Raw genomic sequence first — 24,379 nt, 5'->3', positions numbered from 1 at the left:
CAGCCCGTCCCTCGGGAGGAAATGGGGCCGAGCCAGGGAGCCATCTGAGCAGAGATGGGAGTAGATTTGGGTTCTAGGGGTCATGGAGCCCTTGAGAATTGAATGGAAGTTGAAGAAAAACTGTACATACACACAAAAACAACACATCTGGCAGCTAATGTAACGCGCTCACGGACTCCTGTTTAGGAAACTCCCATGATGTAAGGGATTTCACCACATAGTTGGTGCTCAATAAATACATGTGGAAAAAATAAGTGATGTGCTGGGAAGGGGGGGTGGAAGCGTGAACGATAAGAATATAACTGTCTTTTGTACCAGCAGGACCTCATCTTTTGAACATTTTATCACTTCCTGTCTAGCATAGTATCTGGCTTATGCATATATTCATACTGTGCTTTGTTCCGAAAGGGATTTCGGATGACTTATCAAGATAAATACCAGAGAAAAGTGAAAAATATAAATGAGGAAACCAGGGCAAAATAATAATCGTAAGGCATAATCGCTGTTAGCGGGCTGCCGACTAAGCTCCCGGTCCAGTTGTAAGTACTTCATACGTGTGTGCGGATTTACTGTCTCACAAGCAGTCTGAAGAAGTCGCGCTTCTTTGAGAGGCAGCAAAACTAAAGGCACAGAGAACTCCGGGGCCACGCAGCTGGGAGGGGGTGGCACCAGGATTTGAGTCCTGCAGTTAGACTTCAGGGTCTGTGCTCCCAATGATGAGTCTTTGCACGTCACTGTCGTGCCTTCGGGCTCTGGATACTTATTAGGACGGATCAAAACTCTCCAGGCAAAGCAACAGTAGAGATTAAGGCTAATTCCAAGACTTATGTCGTGCATAACATAACAACAGACGCCTCGCTCGGGGGGTTGCACGGGTTTGCAGGTACCGACCCCTGCGGGAACGTCTACACGGTTGTTCAAGGGGGTGGAGACGCTGTGCATCTCGACAGAAAACACAGCAAGTCCCCAGGGACTTTGGGGCCCATATGCATTTATTTCTCCATAATTGTTGAATAAATTGTGTGCCAGTGTGTGTGTGTGTGTGCACGTGTGCACACTTCTATAACGAGGGCACAGTCACTTCTGTCTGGAGGAGGGTCCCCTCGGCTCCTCAGTGGATAGATACCAAGAGGCACTTCCAAAGGCCGTAGGTGGTAGGCTCTGTGTCCTCACTGATAATGCACCTCTGCTCCGTGTACACGTCTGCTCTTGTGTGGACACGTATAAGGTATACGGGTGTGTCGTATAATCAAATGAAAACATCGGCTATATTATGATACGCTCTTCCTTTTCTTGGTCTCACTCTTTTTTCTAAATGAATATTATCTTGTTTATTAATGTGTTTACTTGTTTACAGTTCATATCTCTGTAACCCCCTCCCCCCACACAGGCTGCATTCGAGCAATAACCGTGTTTATTTTATAGATGTTAATACCAGAACACCAGGTGGCACCAATTTGGTGAATGAAAGAAGTCACTCTATAGCCTAAGACATATAAAATCCACAATTGTTTATGAAATTAAAGCACCATGCCTATGAGTTGACATTTTGAAAGGATGTAGGTCTTAGATCTAGCAAAATAAAGTATTATAGTTGACCTATGGTTCTGGTAAGTTAACAAATAATTGTTTAAAAATATCATTTGGGGGCGCCTGGGTGGCTTAGTTGGTTGAGCATCTGATTCTTTTTTTTTTTTAATCCAAGTTAGTTAACATGTAGTGTAATGATGATTTCAGGAATAGAATTTAGTGATTCATTACTTATATATAACACTCAGTGCTCATCCCAACAAGCGCCCTCCTTAATGCCCATCGCCATTGAGCCCGCCCCCCACCCAACACCCCACCAGCCGCCCTCAGTGTGTTCTCTGTATTTCTTATTGTTTGTCTCCCTCTCTGTGTTTATCTTATTTTTGCTTCCCTTCCCTTATGTTCATCTATTGTGTTTCTTAAATTCTGCATATGAGTGAAATCATACGATATCTGTCCTTCTCTGCCTTGGTCTCACTCTTCACGCTATGCCCCTCTCTCATTCTCATTCACTTTTCTCTTACATTTATACTCTTTCCAGCCTCATTTTTCACCTGCTTCAAACTACTAGGGTGTTAGTCCATGGAAGAGTACGCACTTTCCACATGCATTTGCATCTCCAGGGATTCTCAGACTCTCAAGCCTGGCTTGGCACGAGTTTAACACACAGACTGGGGCAGTACGTTCCCAAGGACTGCCCGAGGTGGTGGCAGGAGAGTTACAGGGCTCCTTCTCCTACAGGAATGCATGGGCAGTTGTGCAGGTTGAACACTGTAGTGCTCCAGATGACATCATTCATATGCAGCACCTTTGGGGTTGTTCAGTGCACAACCTGCTTCACTGTCTACAGCAGCCCTGTTTACCTAGGACCAGAATACAAATGATTCCCTCTCATTGCCCTTCCTAACTGTACCAAGTCTCTCGCTGAAAGCTGTTGGAGTCCCTAGCTGCCCTGCCGGGCTGTAACCATCTGAGATGCTCTCTGGGTAGATACCCCGCCCCCGGACCGGGCGGTTCCGACGGCCCCAGTATAAATCACATCACACCCTACCACGGCCTTATTCCTCATCTGGCACGTTAAAGTTTCCCCTCCAACCTGAGTCTTCTCTCTTCTTTGCCTTTAGCATGAGGACAGACTCGCAGCTCCCACCCTCCTGCTCACGAAGGAGTTACAGCCACCTGCACCAACTTCCCGAGTGGGAGCCCACACAGGACAGCTCACTGTCACGTACTCTGCTTCACACAGGGCACGTGGCTCTTCTTTGTTTGAGTGGTGGTAAAATAAGCATAACCTGAAGTTTGCTATTTCAACCATTTTTTACATGTTCGGGGCCATTAAGTACGTTCCCACTGTGGTCCACCCATCCCCACCAATCTCCAGGATGTTTTCATCTTCCCCACTAAACACTAACTTCCCATTTGCCCTCCCTCAGAAACCCCCGTTCGATTTTCTGTCTCTATGAACTTGACTGCTCAGCGTCCCTCGTGTAAGTGGAAACACACAGGATTTGTCCTTTGGGGACCGGTTTATTTCATTTAGCAGAATGTTTTCAAGGTTCATCCATATTGTAGCATGTGGTAGAATTTCTTTTCTTTTTAAGGCTGAACAATCGTCCGTTATGTGTATAGACCACATTTTGTTTATCCGGCCATCTGTCAGTAGGCACAAGGGTCACTTCCACCTTTTGTCTGTTGTGAATAATGCAGCTAAGAACGTGGGTGTACAAGTACCTGCTAGAGCTCCCGCCCCTGGTCTTTTGGGTATATGCTCAGAATGTACGACCCTTCGTTTCTGTTAAACTCACTAATTAATTGACAGAAGTCAACTTTTACCATCCCACATTAGCCTGGGGCCATATGAGATCCAGCATCCTAGGCAAGACCCTGGGATCTTGCCCGGATTATTCTGATTTGCTTCCAGCCCCGCCTTGCCACCGAAATAGTTTCTCCCTGTTGGCTTTCCTAGTATGGAAATATTCCCAGGGAAGCCACGGATAATCTAAAGCGATGTTTCCTGACCTTTCCAGCCACTGGAATCGGTGCCCACTGATTGGGCATGAGCGGTAGATGTGTGTGAAGGAGGAGTTATCCTCCGGCTCTATCTGTCCTGGACTTAGCCCTGGGTGAAGGGCTGGCATGTGGTTAGGGGGCTGCCCAGGCACCGGGGACACACCAATCCTTTAAAGACAGAGAGCAAACAGTAACCACACGCCCCGTTTTCAACCTATCCTTGTCTCCTAAACTCTAACCTGTTGGGTTACAATTAAAATTTACTATCTGGTTTTGTACTCACAAGCTTCAACTAAACTATCGAACCATCTGGTGAATAAAGAAAGTCTTGTTTCAGAGTGACATTTGCTTAGGGAGCTGGTTGGGGGGAGGTGGCAAGTTACAAAGGGGAATTGTGCTGAATACTCTTCACCGAGACACTTCACCTCTATCGCCCCCTTCGTCAAGTGGGGAGAAAATTCCTACCTTCTCCACCCCCCAGACACTGGGCTGATGTATTCGATGTCTTAGAAACTCCTGGGCAAGAGGGATGGGTGAAAAGCAGCCAGTGGAAGAGGAGAGGCAGGTAATAAAACTGCCATTAAGTGCACACTGTGTGTGCCAAGCACTTTACATACATTATCTTATTTAATGCTCATAAAACATTATGACATGGGCACTCATATTCTCATTTTACAGACGAGGCAATAGAGCCCAGAGGTGACAGGGCTTTCCTCCATGTGTGAGTCAGTGAGTCTTTCTGATTCCAAAACCCATGCTGCTGACGGGGTTCACCCCACAGCTGGCTTTGCTAACCCTTCCTCCCCAGGGCCTCTGTCCTTGGTGCCCCGGAGGCGTGTGCAGCCAAGGCAAGAAGTCCGGAGCACGCCCTCTCCCCAGACCTGCCCTCTGGCCAGCCCTGTGCCCTCTTCCTCCTGGTGCCGGACCCGGACGTGGCTCCCCTGCCCTCGATGGCCAACCTGAGTTGCCAGGAGGCCCTGTGTGGGAGGCTGCAGGGGAGACTCGGGGCTGTCTCTCGGTCACCTCCTAGGCCCAGGGGGAGGACTAGGTGTGGTGAAGGACAGGCAGATGGATGGGGACTCGGGAGCCAAACAAGCTTGGGTTTGGAAGTCCAGCACCATCCTGCACCAGCTGGCTGGCCTTAGGAAGCCTGCGGTACCTTCTCTGAGAGGCGGTTAAGAGGACACCCTCACCCTTGCGAGGTCCTTAAAGGCTTAGATGGAGCCACGATCGCAGTGTGTCAGCACCGTGCATTGCACGTGCTGGGTGCCTCGGAAGTGGCATTATCTATCAGCAGTAGAACGAGTTGTGGGCATGTTGCTCCGGCGGGGTGGGACGGGGGAGCGGTGGGTGGGGATTGAAGGACAGAGGAGGTAAAACGTGCACACGTGTGTTGGAGGCCGTCACAGGGAGAGGAGGGAGGTCGGCGGGACACAGACGGCTGGGTAGATTGAGGCCAGGCTGACGGCAAGGTGAGGCTGTCTCATACCCTTGTCTTTTTCCCTTGTCAGCCCCTGTGGAGAGGGGAACCGGGGATCCGGGCAGGATGCCAGCTGAGATCGGGCCCACCTTGGGGAATGAGGAGTTTGCCAAGGGCAGCTGGGCCGAGAGCCGGGACAAGCGGGGCCCCGGCTCTGGCGAGTTCCCATCTCTCTCCTGAGTACCGCCTTCCCACATGGCCTTCCGGAGGGGCCTCCTGCTGACCATCCAAGAGCAGGCAGGGGCCTGCCCGGTCTCTGCCTCCTCCAGGGCCTTGCCTCGAGCCTGGCACACAGGGGAGCTCAGGAAGTGAGCGGCGTGAACATTCCAGCTCTGTCCCTGCCACCTCCTTGGAACTTGGGCACACAGGGTTTCTCCACTGCCTGCATCTTCCCCAGTTTAAAACTTCTGGACTAGAGTGGGATGCACTTGCTACCATTCGGGAAAGGTGACTGTGTGTCAGGCCCTGCACTGCCAAGGTTTTCACGCACCTTCTTCTTCAGGGCTCACGCCAGCCCCCCGAGATGGCAGGATGCAGTGCTGGCTGCCTGGGTGCCGTCCCGGCTCTGACACTCCTGTGTCTTGGGATCCCGGGAAAGTTCCTCACTGTCACGAGGCCCTGGGATAGTAACGGTACCCAGCTCATAGGGTGTCATGTGGAATAAATGGGTCAACATTTCTCAAGCATGTAGAGCCGTGCTCAGCAAAGTACGGTCTACAGACGCATTAGTTGGGGTACCTTCGTTTCGCTGTTGGAGGAATGGAGCCTTCTCAGGGTCCCCGACTAGTCTATGGCTGTGACAGTGAACCCAAGCTTGACCCTCCCCGAAACTGCTGGCTTCACTGCTGCCCACAGGACGCTCATTCTCCAAGACCCCCGCGGGGGGGGGGGGGGGAGGGCACAACCCTCCACACGGCACCTCGTTTGAATGTCCCTGCTCCTCCCGCACCCCACTCCACGACACGGGTGCCCTGCTCTGTTCTCCGAGGGCTTCACCTTGAGGGCAGAGGCTGCGCTTTATTTGTTAAGCAACCTTCTTGCGATAATGAAAGAACACCTACAAAGCAAGGCACACGTTGTCGGGACACAGCCCAGTGCATTTTCCCTGAGTGAACACGGCCAGCAGGCCAGCACGCAGATCAGGAAGCTGAACCCTACCAGCCCTCCACAAACGTCCCCGAGTGCCCCCTTGCAGTCACCGCCACCCCCGAGAATAACCATTTTCCTGCCACCGTTGTTTTCTTATGAATCTTTATGTAAATGGTACTACACGGTATGCCCTCTTCTTCCCGACTTTTTTTCATTCCATTGTCTGCAAGATGCATCCATGCTACTGTGAGTGCTAGAAAGCCCTTCACTGCCGTGGCTGTGTGGCTTCCCGCTGGGCGAATACCCGCGCTTCCTGGAGCCGCTCGCTGTTGCCGGGCACCCGGCGGATTCCAGTCTGGGGCCCTGACACGCAGAGCTGTGGGGCCCGCCCGGTGCATCTCAGAGATGCGTTCTCCATGCCTCCTCGCCCAGCGGCTGGCTGGTGTGAGCTGGGTAGACCCTGCCCCCCCCGCCGGCCTCTGCCGGTGGACAGAGGACGCGGGCAGGAAGATGAAACCTCCTTCCCCGTCTTCCTCCCGTTTCCCTGGGTGCGGCAGGGTCTCAGAGAAGTCTCTGAGAAAACATCAGATGCTAGGGTCTGTGAGGCTTAATCTTCTTTCTTTAGGTGAATCACCTTGGGGCCCCAGAGAAGTTGCGGGACCTGCCAGAGGTCCCACGGGGTGGCGGAGTCAGAGCCTGTGTGGACCCTGGAAGTCCTGACTCTGAGGCCACTGGTCTGTCAACGGGATCCCCGTGGCCAGAGAAGGGTCAGCATGAGGACAGGTGGAGGCTCAGGTGTGACGACCCCTCCGGGAGGCCCCCGGGGGCTGTCCGTAATGCTCATGCGCCCTGGCGCAGGGCCCCCCACCAGCCCTGTGCTGCCGTCAGGGACGAGCTCGCGCTCAGCAGCGGACTCAGATCCCAGCATGGCCATGATAATGATAATCACTCAGGGTGCCTTCTCTCTGTGCCTCACTGATTCACCTCCAAACAAGAGGCAGTGAGCCGCACGTGGGTTAAGGAAATAGCTGGCACGGTGCCTGGGGCCAGATGAGGGCAGGGTCCACAGCGTGCGGCACCCACCCCGTGGGGAGGCCCCTGGGCCCGGCTGGCCTCCGCCTCACGTTGGCGGTCGGCAGTCAGGACTCCCCCGGGGGCTCCTCCGCAGGTCCCGGGCTACCGGCAGGAGCGTGTGGAGAAGGGCCTGAAGCTCTTTGCCCAGCTCATCAACAACAAGGTGTTCCTGCTGTCCTTCATCCGCACCCTGGAGTCCCAGCGAAGCTTTTCCATGCGCGACCGCGGCAACGTGGCCTCGCTCATCATGACGGTGCTGCAGAGCAAGCTGGAGTACGCGACCGACGTGCTGAAGCAGCTGCTGGCCGACCTCATCGACAAGAACCTGGAGAGCAAGAACCACCCCAAGCTGCTGCTCAGGAGGTGAGGGCCGGGCCGGGCGGGCGGCAGGGGACGGAGGTCGGAGAGGGCCCCTGCCCAGCCCAGCCCGCTTGGCCTGGATCTCGTGCCTTCTGGGGAGACGGGGGCAGAGCTCCCAGGAGGAGCAGCCAAGTCCCGCCAAGCTTAGGAACCAACCTGCCCAGAGACCAGGGCGCACCCCCTGCCCTTTTGGAAGAACCCGTCCACCCCGGCCCGTCCACTTGCCCTGCTGCTTCTGTTTCACCCTCTAATTCCGCTCTGCCTTCTTCTCTCTCCGTCCTTACCCTTCCCTGGTTACAGCCCTTTCTACCGGAGTTCTTCTCTCGTGGAATCTTCAGAGGTCACTTGCCCAGCCGCAGCCTTATCTAAATCAGAACATGAGCTAGGAGAGATACCCCAGGGCCTCTCTGGGGACCATCGTCACCCTCTTAAGACTGGAAACTTTAGGGGCGCCTGGGTGGCTCAGTCGGCCAAGTGTCCGACTCTTGATTTGGGTTCAGGTCATGAGCTCATGGCTCATGAGTTGGAGCCCTACGTCGGGCTCAGCGAGAGCAGTGCGGAGCCTGCTTGGGATTTTCTCTCCTTCTCTCTCTGTGTCTCCCCTGCTCTCTCTCTCTCTCTGTCTCTCTCAAAATAAATAAGTAGACGTTAAAAAAGGCTGGAAACTTTGGCCCTGGCCCCTCTCACTGCTGTGAGCACCACAGCAGCGAAGCCACTGGGAGCTTCTCGGTAACACAGACTCTCAGGGCCCAGCCCACAGCCGGCTGGATCAAAATCTGTATTGTAACGAGAACCCTAGGTGATCTGAAGGCACAGCGAAACCTGAGAAGCACCGGTCTGGCCTGTGTTCGAATGAAAGCCCTTCAGTGGCCCCTTGCCTGATGCAATGCACCAGGTGTTTCCTGGCACCTGCTGGGGACTCTGCACGGGTCCAGGTGCACCACGGCACACTGCTGGACGCCTCATCCTTGACACTGTGGAGACCTGAACGGTCACATGTGACCGCAGAAGCCATATCCTGTGGCTTCGGCTTTATGGCAGATAGAGGTTCTCTGATTCCATCCATGCCGCCTTTCACGTTTTCCTCCTGCTGGAAGGCCATTTCCCCTCTAGGCTGTTAGTGCGGTGTCTTTAGCCTTTCTGTGGACAAAGCTGGAAAACTCCCACATCAGGCCTTTGCGTCCAGCCCTCTGCCTGGACCGCCCCAGGGGCCGTCTGCCTCTGCCTGTCCTCTGCCTCCGTCCTGGGTGTCTGGGTCTGAGGCAGGGCCCCCTGCTTGGTCCAGTGGCTACCTTTGGCTTCCAGAAGTGTCTCCTTCAGGCTTTTTCCTGGGGCCGTGGGCATTCGCCTGCACAGCTGCAAAAGGTTGCTACATTTCGGAGCAATCAGACAGCTTTGGAAACAGCAAGGTAGATCATTTTGATTTTTGTTTTACTTCCACCACGCAGCCACCCACCGGCATAATTCTAGGGTTGCCACTGCCTGCCAGAGCTCCCACCGACAATTTCCCCGCGTGGCCTCGCTCTGTATCCGTGCGTCTCCACCTCTTGTTTTCCACTCGCTCTCCCCCAGATGCCCTCTCTCCTTCTGCCCTCCTCCGTCTCCCTTTCTTTTCCTTGCCCTTGGCCGGGCCCCTCATTTCAACAGTCTTGCGCTTCTCTTCTTAGTTTCATTTGTGTGCTGGCAGCTGCCTCAGGATCGTACTTACCCGTATCTTCTGCCAAGTGCAACTTTCAAAGCCTATCCACACATACCCGAACGGGCCCGTGTCTCCATGGAGGAGGCCACGAGCTTAGCGCAAGTTCGAATGGAGTTTGTTTCCTCCAAACGGGTGCAACCAGAAGTGTCTTGGGGCCATAACAAGGCCGCAGTGTCCTTCCCTTCCAAAGTAAAAGAAAGGGACTTGGGTAGCAGCACAAAGGGTGAGAGCTAGACTCAAGAAGGCACTTCCTGCCGTTGCAAATGAAACACTAGCGAGGTTCCAGGGGAAGTTCCAAAGTAATTTGAAACAGGACAATTTTGGCATCTCTTGGGATGAGCTAGGTATTAGCTCTAGGAGTCTTTAGCTTTAGGGGATGGGGTCCGTGTAATCCATCTGGTTTTTGTCCCACGACCCGCTTCTCCCGCTGCCTTCCTTTCTGTCCCCTGCCAAACTAGTATCTCCCCGGGTTTCTTATTCTTCTCTTCCCCACCCATAGGAAATTATAAAGTTCTCTAGGCTTGTACTGTCTGAGGTTGCAGCTACAAGCTACACGTGACCATTCAAATGTAAATTGATCACAGGTCAAGAAAATGTAAAATTCGGCTCTTCAGATGCACTAGCTGCATTTCGAGTGCTCAGTGGACACGTGTGGCAGGCAGGGGGCTACCACGCCGGACAGGACAGTGTTTTCCTCCTCGCAGAAAGTGCCGACGGGAAGCTGGTCTAGCGCGTTCCCTCCAAACGTGCACCAGGGAGCCTGGCACCAGAATGTCATCTCCTGGCTTCGCGGGCAAAGCTTGTCCTATCATTACGGGGTGTCTAGGAGGCCATGGAATCCAAACGTTCTTTAGCACCTCAAGATGGGGCCCAAAAGCCGCAAGCAGCAGAATCAGTGAGGAGTTGTTCCCTTGCCTTCCCAGTCCTTGGGGGTCTGACCAGCTGCTTCTGTCTTTGTCTCACTCCATCGGTTCCCTTGGTGACTGGTGACAGGACTGAGTCGGTGGCTGAGAAGATGTTGACCAATTGGTTCACTTTTCTGCTCTACAAGTTCCTCAAGGTATGATTGGATGTGGGGGTATCTCTGGGGGTACCCCCCTACCAGAGCCTGCATGCCCCCAAGCCCACATTCCCCACGGCCTGGCTCGTAGAACCCCACCAAGAAATGCGGTCCCCCTCAGCACCGTCACTGGCCCCGAGGCGGCAGACTCCTGACCATCTCAGGAGACAGAGCATCTGTCAGCCCTTGCATGAGAGATACCATCCCCTGTCCCCCAGGCTGCTTTCTCCAGAGCCGTGAGAGCATCCTGCGTGAGCCCTAAAGCCAATTTCCCCTTGTGAGCCCAAAACATTTCACCCCTTATTTCCTTGCTTTCCCTCTTCCTCCCGTCCTACCTCTCCCAGCCCCCAGGCCCATAAGGGTTCCAGGCTGGTACCTTGCAAGGCACGCTGCCCGTGTGGCTGGGAGGTAGAAAATCCGTTCCCCTCCAATTATTCCCTGTTTTCTAAGGCTTTGGCACCACCAGGGACTGACCTCCGTTTCATGATGGGCAGGGGTGGGGTGGGGTGGGGAGGAGGAACAGAGAAGGGACAGGAGGCAGGGGAGGTGAAGAGGAGGGGGCGGACAGGAGAAGACAGGTGGTCGAGAGAGCTGAGAGAAACTCCCGTCTGAAGGGGGAGTTGGCACCAGAGAGGAGGGCGGGGAGCAGGAGAGAAACGAGACGGAGGAGTGGAGAGCGGCCCTGTCCAGAGAAACGGGCTCCGGGGGGCTGGTCCGGCGTCCGCCCAGCACGGCTCTTCTCTGTGTCCAGGAGTGCGCTGGGGAGCCCCTCTTCTCGCTATTCTGTGCCATCAAGCAGCAGATGGAGAAGGGGCCCATCGATGCCATCACAGGAGAGGCCCGCTACTCCCTGAGTGAGGACAAGCTCATCCGCCAACAGATCGACTACAAAACCCTGGTAAGCCGGCCTCACGGCGCTGCCCATGCCCCTGGACAGGGGGCTCTGGTCCCGCACAGCCCCCACCCAGCAGAGGGGATGGCTGAGGTGCTGGCGAGCCATCTGTCCTTACCTGCCGCACGGGCCCAGCCAAGCGTCCCACCTGTGCCCGTCACCCCCAGACTCCCTCAGTTACTGCCACACCAGGGCAGCTGGATTTGGGGGCCAGTCGCTCAGGCACAGCTCAGCAACACTTCAGCAAAGACTAGTGTGGTTCCGGGCCAGTGCACTGAACGTGGGGTCCCAAGCCCTTGCCAACAGCTGGCTGGCTGATTCTCCAGAACAAACTCCTCATCAGGAATCCCAGCGTGGAGAGTGAAGGTTCCATGCAGAGCAGGTAGAGGCCAAAGGAGAGGAAACCGGAAAGAGTTCCTTATGTTTCAGAAGCCCAGCTCTGCCTACATTCTAAGTGCAAATATGCCCATGACCCGAGCTATAGACCACAAGGCCGGGATAGCCTAGTGGTTAAGGCGCTTGTCCAGGGAATGTAGGGATTCCCTCTGTCAAGGTTAGACCCCTTCTTCTAATAGCAGCTGTCACCCTAGGAGGCAGCTGAGCTCAGCATGTAGGAGCATGAGGTCTGGATGAGAGCCCTCACTCTGCTTCTGACCAGCTGGCTGATTTGGGGCAGATCCCTCAATCTCTCTGAGTTTGGGTTTCTTTATCTGGAAAAAAAAAAATGGAGGATAACACTAGAACTGATTTACCCAGGGATAACAACCGTGCATACCTCCCAAAGTTGTCCAGAGGATGGGGTATGGTGAGGAGCACAGGGCAGGGAGCCCACTCTTTCCTGCCATGCCTGTCCCGCAGGCTGCCACTGTCCCTCCCAGCAGGGCGGGCACTCACACAGCTCTGGGCTCTTGTATGGAGGTATGATCTCCCACTCGGCCTCCTCTAGGAAAGGGGAGGGGTGTGAAAGGAAGGAGGTAGAATGTAAGATCACAGATAAGCGCTGCAGGTGAAGCATGGATGGCCTCAAGACCGGTGGACAGACAAAAGGATTTAAATGCACTTACGGGGAGATGAGACCCATGCAGGCTGGGCTGGCACAGGGCAGAGTCGGGCAGGAGCAGTGAGCCCAGGGCGAATCCCAGACCCCATGGCCAGTGGGGAGACAGTCCCTTCTGGCTGGGAATGATGCACCTGTCCCCCTCCATCTTCAGAGGGCCAGCAAGGCGGGGAGGCACCCAGTGGGCATCTTGACAGACCTGTTGGGATGGGCTCCACTGGGGAAACTTCAGAGGAGCAGCATGTGACCGAAGGCTTGGCTTCCTTGAGTCACATTCTGCTTCAGAGGAGAGAGTTAGAGGCTCTGATTAAAATGAGAAGGGGAGGGGGAAACCTTCCCAAAATAGAGACCCCAATAGATTTTTTAATGAGCTAGAAGTACCATTGAAATGTCTCCTGCCTGATCTCCCCCGACCCCTTCCTTTCCCGTCCCATCCATGGTTCCCCAATACTGAATCCAGCACCGTGAGCTGCCGTGATGCTCTGTCCCCAGATCGCAGCATCCTTCCTTCCAGAGGCCCCGGCTACTGTTCACACGCCAGCCTGGTTTCAGACGATGTCAGGAACTAGGAGTGGGTCAGGGGAGCGCAGCCATCAAGTGGAGAGACCTGGGGAAGAGGTGCCGTGTGGAAAGGGGGAGGAAATTGCAATTGTTTTGCCGGGGGAAGAAAGGGCTGCAGGGAGACAGGCTGCTACCGCAGGCCTATGAAAGGAACTCCCAACAGGCAGAAGGGGAACAGCCCCTGGCTGGCAAGAAGGAAAAGGAAGCAAGCCTACGAGACAAGACAGCCGCAGACAGGGCTGCCCAGGGCCGGGCCGGAGCCACCGAGATGAAGGGGTCAGATAAAAAGAGGGGAAGTCATGGGATTCAGCAGTGCCGGAAGAGCCCTGGGCAGTTTGGGCCAACTGCTGCTGTCCTTGTCCTGGGCAGGAGGGGTACCACAAAGGAGACAGGTGCTGAGAGGCTCAGGGCTGCATCACGTTCTAGTTAGGTGCCCTCAGAGGTATTGAGTGATTAATTAGCTGGATACTAGAACTTGGGCTTGCGTGTTCTAGGGCCCTGCTGCTGGGAGTGGCTATTGGCATCACCCGGGAGCTTGCTAGGTGCTAGACCACTGGATGCTTCCCTGCCACAGTGCAGAATCGCAGGCCCCACCCCAGACCTCCTGAGTCAGAATCTGCATTCGAACAAAACCCCTGAGTGATCCTATTCACATTAAAACACCAGAAGTACTGAGTTAGCAGGGAAAAAACCTCAGGCAGTTTGCTCAGAAACTAGCCAAGGGGCATAGGAATCGGTGTTCTGGGTGGAGCTGTGGCTTGACCTGTGGCCAGGCAACCCTGTCCCTCAGTACTTCCTCTTCTTCTCTAGATGCCCTGATGCATCCCACGGGGTTCTCCTAGGGCCACCATGAACCCCTGGGGCAAGTAGAAACGTCAGAAGGGCATACTCTGGGGTGGGGCAGCCTCTGCCTCGAGGTTCTAGTGGGAGGAAACCCAGAAAAGGTTGCGTTGCTCCTGGAGGAGGAGACTGAGTCCAGAGCACAGGACGGCAGGGGCAGCCAGGGCAGCACCAAGTGGCAGGCTGTGCCCAGCCACAGAGGGGACAGCGAGGGTCCGGGAAAGCTTTAGAGGGAGGGGCTGGGAGAGGGCTCAGAAGGGACCCATGGTCCAGAATTCCTTCCACCATTGGTTTCGTTTTAGGACACGTTGAGGGTGAGAATCTGGATTTATAGATTTAGGAGGGTTTTTTTTCCTTCTTAATGGAAGAAGCATGTTCCTGTTTGAGCTCACAGCAGTCTGGCTGCTAATAAAAGGCAGGCGTCCAGGGGCCAGGGTTCTGATTGCAGCCACATGGAGCAGAAGGGGGTGGGGGAGGAAGCTGTCGTCTGAGTCTGCAGACATGTGACATCTGAGATCCGAGGTGGCAGGGGTGCAGGGAAACATCAGGGAGGGGGCATAGGGGGCTCAGGCGGCAGGGGCAGAGGGAGGGTATGGGACCCGGCGTGCCAGGCCGCCTAGCCGACCCGCGCCCCAGGTCACCCACCCCACCCCACCCCACTGTGGCCGCGCCCCCTGCCCAGCATCCTGCACAGCCCCATCCACGTAGACAGAGTCCTCTCTGAGAACAGCAAGGAACGAGAAGCCTTGGGAAAGAGCCCAGAACTTTTTAAAGGAAAAAAAATACAGCTTGGTGCTTTAAGAAGAGCCTGAATTTTTCTGACTAGTTCCAGAAGGAGACTTTGAGGCCCTGGGCCAGGGTGACCACTTTCCCTTAACACAAGTTTGTGGGTTCAGAGCCAGGAAGGGATCTCAAGTGGTTTGAACCTGCACCTTTTTATTTTTAAAGAGCCCCTTAAGCTTCTTAGAGATTCTCCAACCTCCAGTCAGCCCGAGACCGTCACAAAAATCGAAGCTTATGAAATCTCTTGAGCAAGGAGCCAGATTCGCATGAGTGCGTGTGCATTGAGGGGGAGTGACCGGGAGGATGGACCCACACACGTGGAAGGGGAGGGTTCAGAGGGCAGCGGGCTGGGTGTGCTGCTGACACAGTGCCGTGTACGTGGGAGAGAGAGCGAGTGGGGGTGTGTGTGGTGGTCTGAGGGTGCCCCTGGGACTCAGCTCTGCCTGCTGCCCTCCCCCACGCACCTCTGCTCCCCCTTCCCCAGGTGCTGAGCTGTGTCAACCCAGACAATGCCAACAGCCCCGAGGTCCCAGTAAAGATCCTCAACTGCGACACCATTACTCAGGTCAAGGAGAAGATTCTGGATGCCATCTTCAAGAATGTGCCCTGCTCCCACCGGCCCAAGGCTGCAGACATGGACCTGGGTGAGTAGGCTGCCCGCCCAGGACTGTCCTGGGACTGGTCAGAAGCACCTCCTACAGACCAGGGGGGCCAGGGGGCAGGGGGCAGGCACCCCTCCGTGTCTGCTCAGTGAGTAATAGGCACACAGGGGACTGCCACCTGCTGGCAGTCCCACTGCCTCTGGTGTCCCATCGGCAGTGAAGGGGACGCAAGCTGAGTCTGTGTGGTCCAAGCTCCTGTCATTAGCCCCCCGGGCCCTTCCCTTCCCCTCTGTTCTGTGCGTGTTGTTTTTGCTGACTACCTAAGGCAGGAGGGATCTGGGTCAGTGATGGAGGATGGAGAAAAAGAAGAGAGGAAAATGAGAGGTGACAGCCTGCTGGGGAGCCGGATGACATTTTATTTGAATGTTCCATGAATAGATCGCATAGCCTACATAAACAAGGGCATGCCAGTTAGGGCCAGCTGTACTGAGATCCAGTTACGGCTCGCCTGGGTGTTGAATGAGATATTGTCCTGGGGAGACCCTAGTGGGGAGCTCCGGGCTCCAAAGGGGCCAGGGCTGAAGAGAGGCAGTTTGGCCTCGTGGCTCATTCTCACACCCGGATTGGAGTCCTGACGCTGCTAAGTTGTAGCTGTGTGACCTTGGTCAAGTCACTTAACCTTTCTGTATCTTAGTGTCTTTACCTGTAAAATGGAGATAATAACAGTGCCCGCCTCACTGTAAGAAAGAAATTAGATGGTGCTTGTAAAAGCCTCTTAATGCAGTGCCTGGCCCGTGGAACCCACTCAGTTAGTACTCGCTGTTGTTACTGTGGATCATGAGAATAACACCAGTAAGGAAGTGCTGTGTGTCTGTTGATCCCGGGCATGGAGAGAAAGGCGTTTATGTGTATGTGCTTATGTCTAGAGATTTGTGGCAATGTGGGGGTAGGAGGGCCTCCAGGGGCCCCTATTCCATCCATCTGGCCTCTAAGCTGCCTTCCTTTAAGCCATCCAACACAGATGGGCATCTATGCTATTTTCTAAAATCCAAAGGGAATTTTCATCTCCTCCTGCTGTGCCTGAAAACTCAGGGTCAGGAAGTTCCGCTCACTCACCTCAACCCTTTCTGCTTCGTTTAACCCCACCTCCTCTTGCTTGGCTCTTGGCAGGATGTGTTCTGCCCCACGCCCAGGGCTCTGACACCCAGGGAGAGAGATTGGGGGAGCACATGGTCCCCTTCCCTTGAGAGGTGTCTCTGTGCGTGCTGCTCTCACGGGAGAGAGTCGGTGGTGGTGACGTGTGTGCAAGCGTGTCCACGCGTGCGTCCCAGGGCACTGGGCACTCCAGTCGGAGAGAACACGTGTGTCTGCGTGCGGGTGACTCTGCTGCCGTGAAGATCCCACAGCCTGATGTAGGGAAGGGGCCTGCTACGGGACCAGTGGGAGGGAAACCGACTCCCGTGTTCCCCACCCCCAAACACCTAAGTGGGTGGCTCCATAATGGGTTTCTTGGGGAGAGTTGCATTCACCCGGGATGCCAGGTAGCACCCACCACTCCTTTTGTTGATTTACGGAAGCCGCGTCAGAGAGCTTATCTGTGCTTCTCGGTGTCCTTATCTGCACAGTGGGCGGGAGGGTGACCCTGACATCATGGGGCCAAGAGCAGGAGCTGTTGTAAGAACCTTCACGCCAGAAGGTGAGTTCGCAAAGGTGGTGTTAGAACACAGGAAGAGCTCCTGTGAGCAGGTGCATGTAGGACTGTTGCTTCTCACGCTTGGGAAGGGGTGACTCCCCGGGAGGGAGAGCAGCAGGTGGCTTCGTAAGCCTCCACCTGAAGCACCGAGACAGAGTATTTGCTCCGGAACTCCTCTCTTCCTTACCAGAACAGGGCAGATGGGTGGTAAAGAACACTACCTCCTGTGGTGGTTCAAACACTTAGTAGATTTCAGGAAGGGCGGGAGCCAACGTTCTCCAGTGTCCTCTCCACCCCAAGCTCAGGGGGCAGCGGCTGGAAGCAGATTCAGGGGCCACACCTTCTGCACCTGCTTGATTTCCTGGAGGGAGAAATCCAGTTTCACAGTTCAGGATCTCTCTCCCTCCCTGGAATCTGCACTGCCCCCCGCCCCAGCTTGGGAGGGGAAGGGGACGCTTCTTAGCCTTAGAAAATTGCTCCCCTAAAAGGCCTGGAGATGCAAATGCCGGGCAAAGCAGAGCATTAATGAAAAGATGTAAAGCATCCGGCAACCATCGCGGTGAACCATTTGGAGCGAAAGTGGCAGCCTCAGAGCACCTGTGGCTCCTCCCACCCCCCCAAGGCGGAAGGACCTTGCAGCAAAGCAGCCAAGACTGCCCCGGCCCCCGGGGTGCACATTCTCAAGCAACAGGCTGCTTCCCAGGAGGGGCGGGGTCTCCTGTGACTCACCGCCCACCACAGCTGCCCACGTTTCAGGTCCCAAGACAACAAAGAGGGCACCTCCCATGGGAGCTGCTGCTGGGCAGGACCCAGGAGCTACCCTGGAGGGATGAGGCCTCCGACAGCAGGGACAGACAAGGGGGAAAGCCAAAGAAGTAGGGACCTCAGGCGGTTCGAGCCTCAGGGCCCCATCTCCCTGGGGGAGGAGCCTCTTGCTGGACTCCTCATAAAGGCCCCCTGTGGTGGGTGCTTTTCTGAGGAAGGTCCTTTTTTCTATGAGATCCAGGGCTTGGAGCCGCCCCCAAAGCTCTGGCCTTCTTTCTCCCAAAGCCACATTGCATCACAAGGAAATGGGGCCTCCTCAGAGATCCAGATGCTTTTTCCGCATGATTCACCTCAGCCTCGTGCCCCCAAGGAGAGTTTTTCCGCATCATGTAGGTGATGGTGCTTGAAACGCCTAAAAGCAATTTACAAATGTAAGGTGTGATTACTATCAAAAATTAATTTATGCCAAAGGGACATAACACATAGGCACGGAGAGGACTCAGACCCACGCTCTGGACAGAGGCAAGATAGCCAAGCATTCCCCCTTCATCCTCCACCCCCACCCCTGCCCCCACAGCCCCCATAGGAGGGCATTGGGCCAAGACTTCCTTCCCCCTCCCGATGCCAGCCAGCCCCTGGCAAAGCAGGGACACCTGTCTAAGAACAGCTCAGAAGGGGACAAAGACATTTTAAGCCACCCCTGTCACTGTCCTAAGTAAATCCAGCCCCAAACACCTCCTCCTGCCTTTCATCATCACCCCTGGCCTGGCCCCTCATTCCAGACACTTCCATCCACTGCTCCTCAGACTGAAGTTCTCTCACCTCCCCACCCCACCCCCATCCACCCTTTCCCTAGACCTTTCCAGGTGTTAAGCAACCAAGATGGGGAATGTATAAGTCAGGGTTCTCCAGAGAAAGAGAACCAATAGAATGTGCACAGAGAGAGAGGTTTGTTTTAGGGAATGGCTCGTGTGATTATGGAGTCTTAGTCCGTTTGGCCTGCTATCACGTGATACCATAGACTGCATGGCTTATGAAGAGCAGAGATTTCTTTCTCACAGTCCTGGAGTCTGGGAAGTCCAAGATCAAAGTGCTGACAGGTTTGGTGTCTGGTGAAGATCACTTCCCGGTTCATCGGTGATGCCTTCTTAGTGTGTCCTCACATGGCAGAAGGAACAAGAGAGCTCTCTGGGGTCCCTTTGACAAGGGCACTGATTCCATTCATGGGTCTCCACCTTCATGGCCTTTTATTTGACATAGAACCCACCTCCAAATCCCATCGCATTGGGGGTTAGGATTTCAACATGGTAATTTTGGTGGGACTCAACCATTCAGTCTGTAGCAAGGGGGCCGGCAAGTCCAATGTCTGCAAGGCCGGCTGGCAGGCTGGAGACGCGGCGAAGAACCCACCCTGCAGTTCAAGTCCAAAGGCCTTCTGCTGGCAGCATTCCTTTTTGCTCACAGGAGGTCAGTCCTTTCTTGTCTTCAGGCCTTCAGCCCAGTGGATGAGGCCCACCTACCTTATGGAGGGCAATTCATTTTACTCAAAGCCCACCGATTCAACTGTTAATCTCATCTAAAACAATTCACAGAAACTTCCAGAGTAACGTCTGACCACATAACTGGATGCCTAGGCCCAGCCAGCTTGACACATAAAATTAACCATCACAGGAGCCAAAATGAAGGACAGGAAGGCCTGCTTTCATTTCCGTCTATTGGAATCTAGGGAAGGAAGGAAGGAAAGATACCACAGGGCAGGGGTCTGGGGCTGTGCTGGGCAGCTACAACTTCTGGAGCTCTCAAAGCACAGTGGCAACGGTACCCCACTGTGTTACACACGAGGCTGTCCTCACCACGTTTATGTCCCTTTCCACCCCTGGGGCACTAAACTCTTCCACAAATGTATCAGAAGAGCCTAACTTGGGGCAAGCTCTGTGCCAGGCATGGGATGTACCAGTGTGAGCAGGATGATTTCCTCATTTCTTCACACAGGACACCCCTCCCTCTGAGCCGTGGGACTTTGTCTCAGTAAAATGGAAATCATTGGTGCCGTTCTGTTCCACGGCACGGGACAGTCCGCCACTCAGAGGCACAATGCCTGGGCCCTGGTCACACAGCAGGAAGGTGGAGAGACCACCCATTTCCTCCCTGTACACTCGCCCCGTGGACCTTGACCTCCAGAGATTCCTCTGGTTTCATGCAAATACTCTCTCATAGCCCCCGGAACTCTGGAATGCTCTGCCACCCCCACCCCCTCCGCTCCGTCTTACCGTTCAAGGTTCAAGTCATGCTGTAAGGATATATATATTTTTTCAAACGAGTAATTCCTGCATGCAATAAAAAGATACACTATCTTCTGAGTGAAATATAAAGAGTTCACAGCAGCTGTCTCCCCAGTTTGCATTTTCCGCTGCAGCTGATAGGAAGGACAGATAAAGATAATGGGATTTTTTTTCCCCTTTCTTCTTTTCACCTCCCTCTCTCCCTGGAAGGTGGAAGTGTAACAAATTGGATTGTGAGTGTGTCTGTCCTTTGTGCTTGGAGCCGGGACCAGGGCACCGGGCTGCCAGGCAGGAGCTGCGAGGGAGAGGTCAGAGCCACCAGCTCTGTCTTGGTGCTGTGCGCCGTGCATATGAACCCCGGGCCCCTTCTCCTCCTCCCCAGTGCCCACCACCTGCCTTCTCCACTCTTCTCTGACCTTGCACACCACAGCCCCGCTGGACGGCCACCGGAGCCTCTGTGTCCCATACTCAAGAATGTCCATTAAGCCCTAGCTCCTGTATCCTAAACTGAGTAGCAGAGCACAGCCTCCTTCTGCCTTCAGCTCTCCAGACTTCTCCCAGATAGCAACAACTCACCAGTGCAGGACACTTTACAGTTTACAGAGACCTAGTACCTTAAATGCAGACGGCAAGTTCTACCTGAGAATTTCGTCTACTTCTTATTTTTTTTTTTAATGTTTGTTTGTTTATTTTGAGACAGAGAGAGAACACGCGCATGCAAGCAGGGTAGGGGCAGAGAGAAAGGGAGAGAGAGAATCCCAAGCAGCCTCCATGCTATCAGCACAGAGCCCAAAACGAGACCCGATCTCACGAACCGTGAGATCAGGATCTGAGTTGAAATCAAGAGTGGGGTGCTCAACCGACTGAGCCACCCAGGCGCCCTGGGAATTTCTTCTTTTAAGCACCTCTTGTTGTAGTTCGGTTATTTTATATTTAGAACTTGCTCTCACAATAAATAAAATACTTCCTTTTTTTCTTTTTTTAAACAAAACATAGTTAGACAGTACCCCCTCCCGTTCCTGGGTCAATTTCCCAACCTTGTTTGCAGTGACACTCTGATCCTGTCATGGCCCCTCCCCGTTCTGCTTTGACTCACGTTCCCTACCCTGCTGAGTTGCTGGGAGTTGAGGGTCCCAGGGTCCCCTGCCAGGTGTCTCCTTGGGGTTCACCGGTCAACAGGTGTGCAGCAGAACCCACGTCTCCTCCAGCCCTCTGCTCAGGGTCCTGTCTTTGGGGGCAGAGCAGGCGCTGTGCAGGTTGGCTGTGCTCCTGGTGAGAGCCTGCTCCCTGTGCCCCCAAGGTGAGACAAGGTGGCCTGGGGTGGCAGCTCAGGCATCCACCGGGAAGGTCCCCTGTGGATCAGGAGGGCTGGCTCAGCCAGTTCTGATGAGTCTGCCTCTTCCCCTGCCCATCTGGGTCAGCCTTTCTCAAAGCTTCTGTGATAGATCTGAGGAGAGGTGCTGATAGGAAGAATGGAAAGGGGGGGGTTGCAAGCCTTGAGCCCCACCCTAAGGTAAAATGAAGTGCATGCATGAATGTGTGTGTGCATACATCTATGAGTGTGTGCACGCATGTGTATGTGTGCCCGTGCACACACGTGCACACACACACACACAAGGGAAAGAGCTTGTGCAGGTTTGTGCTCTACGTAGGGTGTGTCCCTCAACATAGCACCTGCTGGGAGGCAGGGGAACCTCCAGGAGCCAGGCCAGTGATGTGCTTGGGGCCACTGCCTCCTTCCAGGGATTTCCTGCACCCGAATCCCTCCCTCGTCTATGCCCCAGCTTCCAGCTATTCCCTCAGCCACCTTCTCAAAACTTGGGGGACATACCGTGGTGCTCCCATCTCCTCTTCCCTGAGAATTTCCAAGCACTGTGTGGTCTATCTCCTGAACACCCCCTACGTCTGTACCCCAGTCCCTACTGCTTAGCTCGGGCCCTCACCATCCGCCTTGGCCAAGGGCAGCCATTCTTGGTGGGGCTTCCTACCTCCGTGTCCTTCAAGAGCTCCCCCCTTCTCATCCACCCCGTCTCCCTGCCCTGGAGCTCACCCCCAGATGCCTTAGCCTGGCTTGCCAGATCTTTCTTACCCCACTTCTGCCTTGCACATGGCTCTCCGGCCTCCCAGCCTCTCCTTTCCACTGCCTCCCACACTGACACACATCTACGGGTCCCCAGAAGCATCACATAAGTGGCATCTTCGGACCAGAGCACCCGTCCTCCTGGCCGCCCAGCCCTCAGCCCAACAGCCATCCCTGGACCCACCCCCCCCGCCAGACGCTGCTCATTCTCCCCCCTATCCCCCCGCCGATCCCAGGGCCCCTGATTCATCCTGCTTCCCCACGGCCTTCCCCTAGAGAGCCCTTCAGGAGCCAGGGCTTCAGTCTGATGAAGCGTCATGTTGTGCTAGCACAGGGCCTGGCACGCTGTGGGCACTGAGCAGACGGTGCTGGAGTGGGTGAGTGTGAATGGGGCTCTGAGGTTTCCTGGATCTGGATTTTCAGCACGGGGGCCGCAGGAGATGCGTCTTCCCAGATGTGCTGGTCCAGAGCGTGCCCTGTCTCAAGATTCTCTGGGGCCATCCCTGAGCTCAGTGTCTCCTATCATTTGGTGTCTGGAGGTGTTTTCTGGTCCCTCCCTGTGCCCCAAGGGCAGGCAAAGCTGTGTGGAGGCTACACCCTCACCCGGAGGATGCTGGCCATCGGCCCAGCTGTCCCATCACCCCTCAGCTATTCTAACAGGGCCACCTCATACATACATAGCAAGGTGTGGACACAAAAGAGAGATATTTTTAGCACCGTTTTTATAGGCAAGACAGAAGGAGCCTATCTGGTGAAGAGAGTGCTGGACTTGGGATTGAGAGGCCTGGTTCTATTGATTTGCATTACCGTCATTAACACTGAGCGTGTGTCGTATATACAACAATACACAGGGCGCAAAATGAGATACGTCCTCGCTCAGGGGCTTCCTGAGGATGACCTAGCCAGCCACACGCTGCCAAGGGCACGAGGCCGCTGTCCTTCAGATCTGAAGGTGGCAGGCCTGCCTTACCCTTAACCAGTGCATCCGGCCCTTGGGTTCCTCACTGCTGGGCAAGGAGGGTATTTCCGGAAGCCAGCTATGGCCTGCGAAGGGTGGACACTCTGAGATGGGGAGAAGCCAGCTGCTTTGGCCTTTGACCTTGTCCCTTCCTGGTTCTGGCATGACTCCGTAGAGCTCCAGCTCCTGCCTCTGTTGAGACAAGGTCACGAAGCTATGCAAGAGGACTCCAGAAAGCCGAGCCCATGTCTGCTCTCCTGATTTCCTGGAGACTTTCCGTGATGAGTCTGGGAAGAAAAGAGAGACCATGGCTGATGTGGATGAGGGATTTCAGGAAAGGAAGGAAAGTGTAACACAGAAGCAGAAATGTGTTCAGGCCAGCAGGTAAAACTAAGGACTCTGGCCAAGAAGAGTGAATTTCAGGAATGAGTTCCCAGGTTAGCCCAGGTTAAATTACTCGGCACCGGGCAATCCCCTGCCTTCCTGCTGCACTCCGAGCCCCCGCCTCCGCTGGGGGTCAGCTTGGCCGGCTCCCCCATGGCCTGGTTCTTTCTTGTAGCCCAGGGCTGGCGTTGCCAAAACCAGGCTCCCTCCTCCCTGGGTTTCCATCCATTAGGACTGATTTGGGGGCGGGACAGAGAAGTTCACTGTTTTATCTTCCTTCTATTTCAGCGGGCTGGAAAGCAAATCCAAGTTTTCTCTCTCTTTTTTTTTTAAGTTTATTTTTATTTATCTTTGAGAGAGAAATAGAGAGTGAGTGGGGCAGGGGCAGAGAGCGAGGAGACAGAATCCCAAGCTCTGACAGCCCAGAGCCCGATGCGGGGTTCGAACTCACAAACCGTGAGATCACAACCTGAGTTGGACGCTTAACCGATTGAGCCACTCAGGTGGCCCACCTCCCCCGGTTTTTCGGTGTAAGAGGTAACGAGAAGCAACAGGTTCAAGAGATCTAAAAAGCAGGGCCAAGTGCTCCCCTTGATTCCAGCTCACCAACCTCATGTTGGCACCTGGGGGAATATTCATAACTTTTTGAGATAACTGCGAAAAGACGTGGCTTTGTGGAAAGGAAGCTGCTGGGGCCTGAGGGCCACTGCCTTCTCGGGTTCGTAGAGCTCCCACGTCTAGAGAACACGCAGGGCACGCACGAGGGCTCCTCTCATGTCACTGTATCCAGATGACCTAGTCCAGCGTCCTGCCCAGAGAAGGAGCCCAGTTAGTGCCCGTGGAAGAGAACTCCGCTGGTTATCAGGAGGAGCAGTGGCCTGCGGATAAGGACTTCTGCATCTGTCTTCCCAACCTGTTTCTCTAATTTCCTGGTCATAACACTGGAAGAATGAGTGACAATAATTTGAGACAACTTTCCTTCTGGTACTGGCTATGCCTGGCTGTGTTTCTGAAGAGTTCAGATCAACCTTTGACCCAGGTTGCTAAGAGAGTAGTTCACAGTTCCCCTTTAACTGCAACTCACTGCCCACTGTGAGCACCAACACAGAGGCAGAAAATTCTTTTGTACTGCCTAGAAAATAGGCCATCATCACTCACTCGCTCATTCTTCTCCTTCCTT

The 24,379-nt window shown here is 54.6% G+C and overlaps 1 protein-coding gene across 5 annotated transcripts in view; it reads left to right on the top strand.

Moving 5' to 3' along the window:
- PLXNA4 (plexin A4) overlaps positions 1-24,379 on the top strand; it is a 586,108-nt gene that overhangs the window by 542,081 nt on the left and 19,648 nt on the right. For all 5 annotated transcript variants that reach the window (XM_042972611.1, XM_042972629.1, XM_042972638.1 and 2 more), the window contains 4 exons: positions 7,278-7,546; positions 10,236-10,302; positions 11,054-11,200; positions 14,920-15,079. In XM_042972611.1, coding sequence (XP_042828545.1) covers positions 7,278-7,546; positions 10,236-10,302; positions 11,054-11,200; positions 14,920-15,079 — 643 coding nt within the window. The remainder of the gene's footprint in view (positions 1-7,277; positions 7,547-10,235; positions 10,303-11,053; positions 11,201-14,919; positions 15,080-24,379) is intronic.

Source organism: Panthera tigris, chromosome A2 (assembly GCF_018350195.1).
Source record: "Panthera tigris isolate Pti1 chromosome A2, P.tigris_Pti1_mat1.1, whole genome shotgun sequence".
In the NCBI taxonomy this organism is placed as follows: domain Eukaryota; kingdom Metazoa; phylum Chordata; class Mammalia; order Carnivora; family Felidae; genus Panthera; species Panthera tigris.
This window is presented reverse-complemented; position numbering and strand designations above follow the sequence as displayed.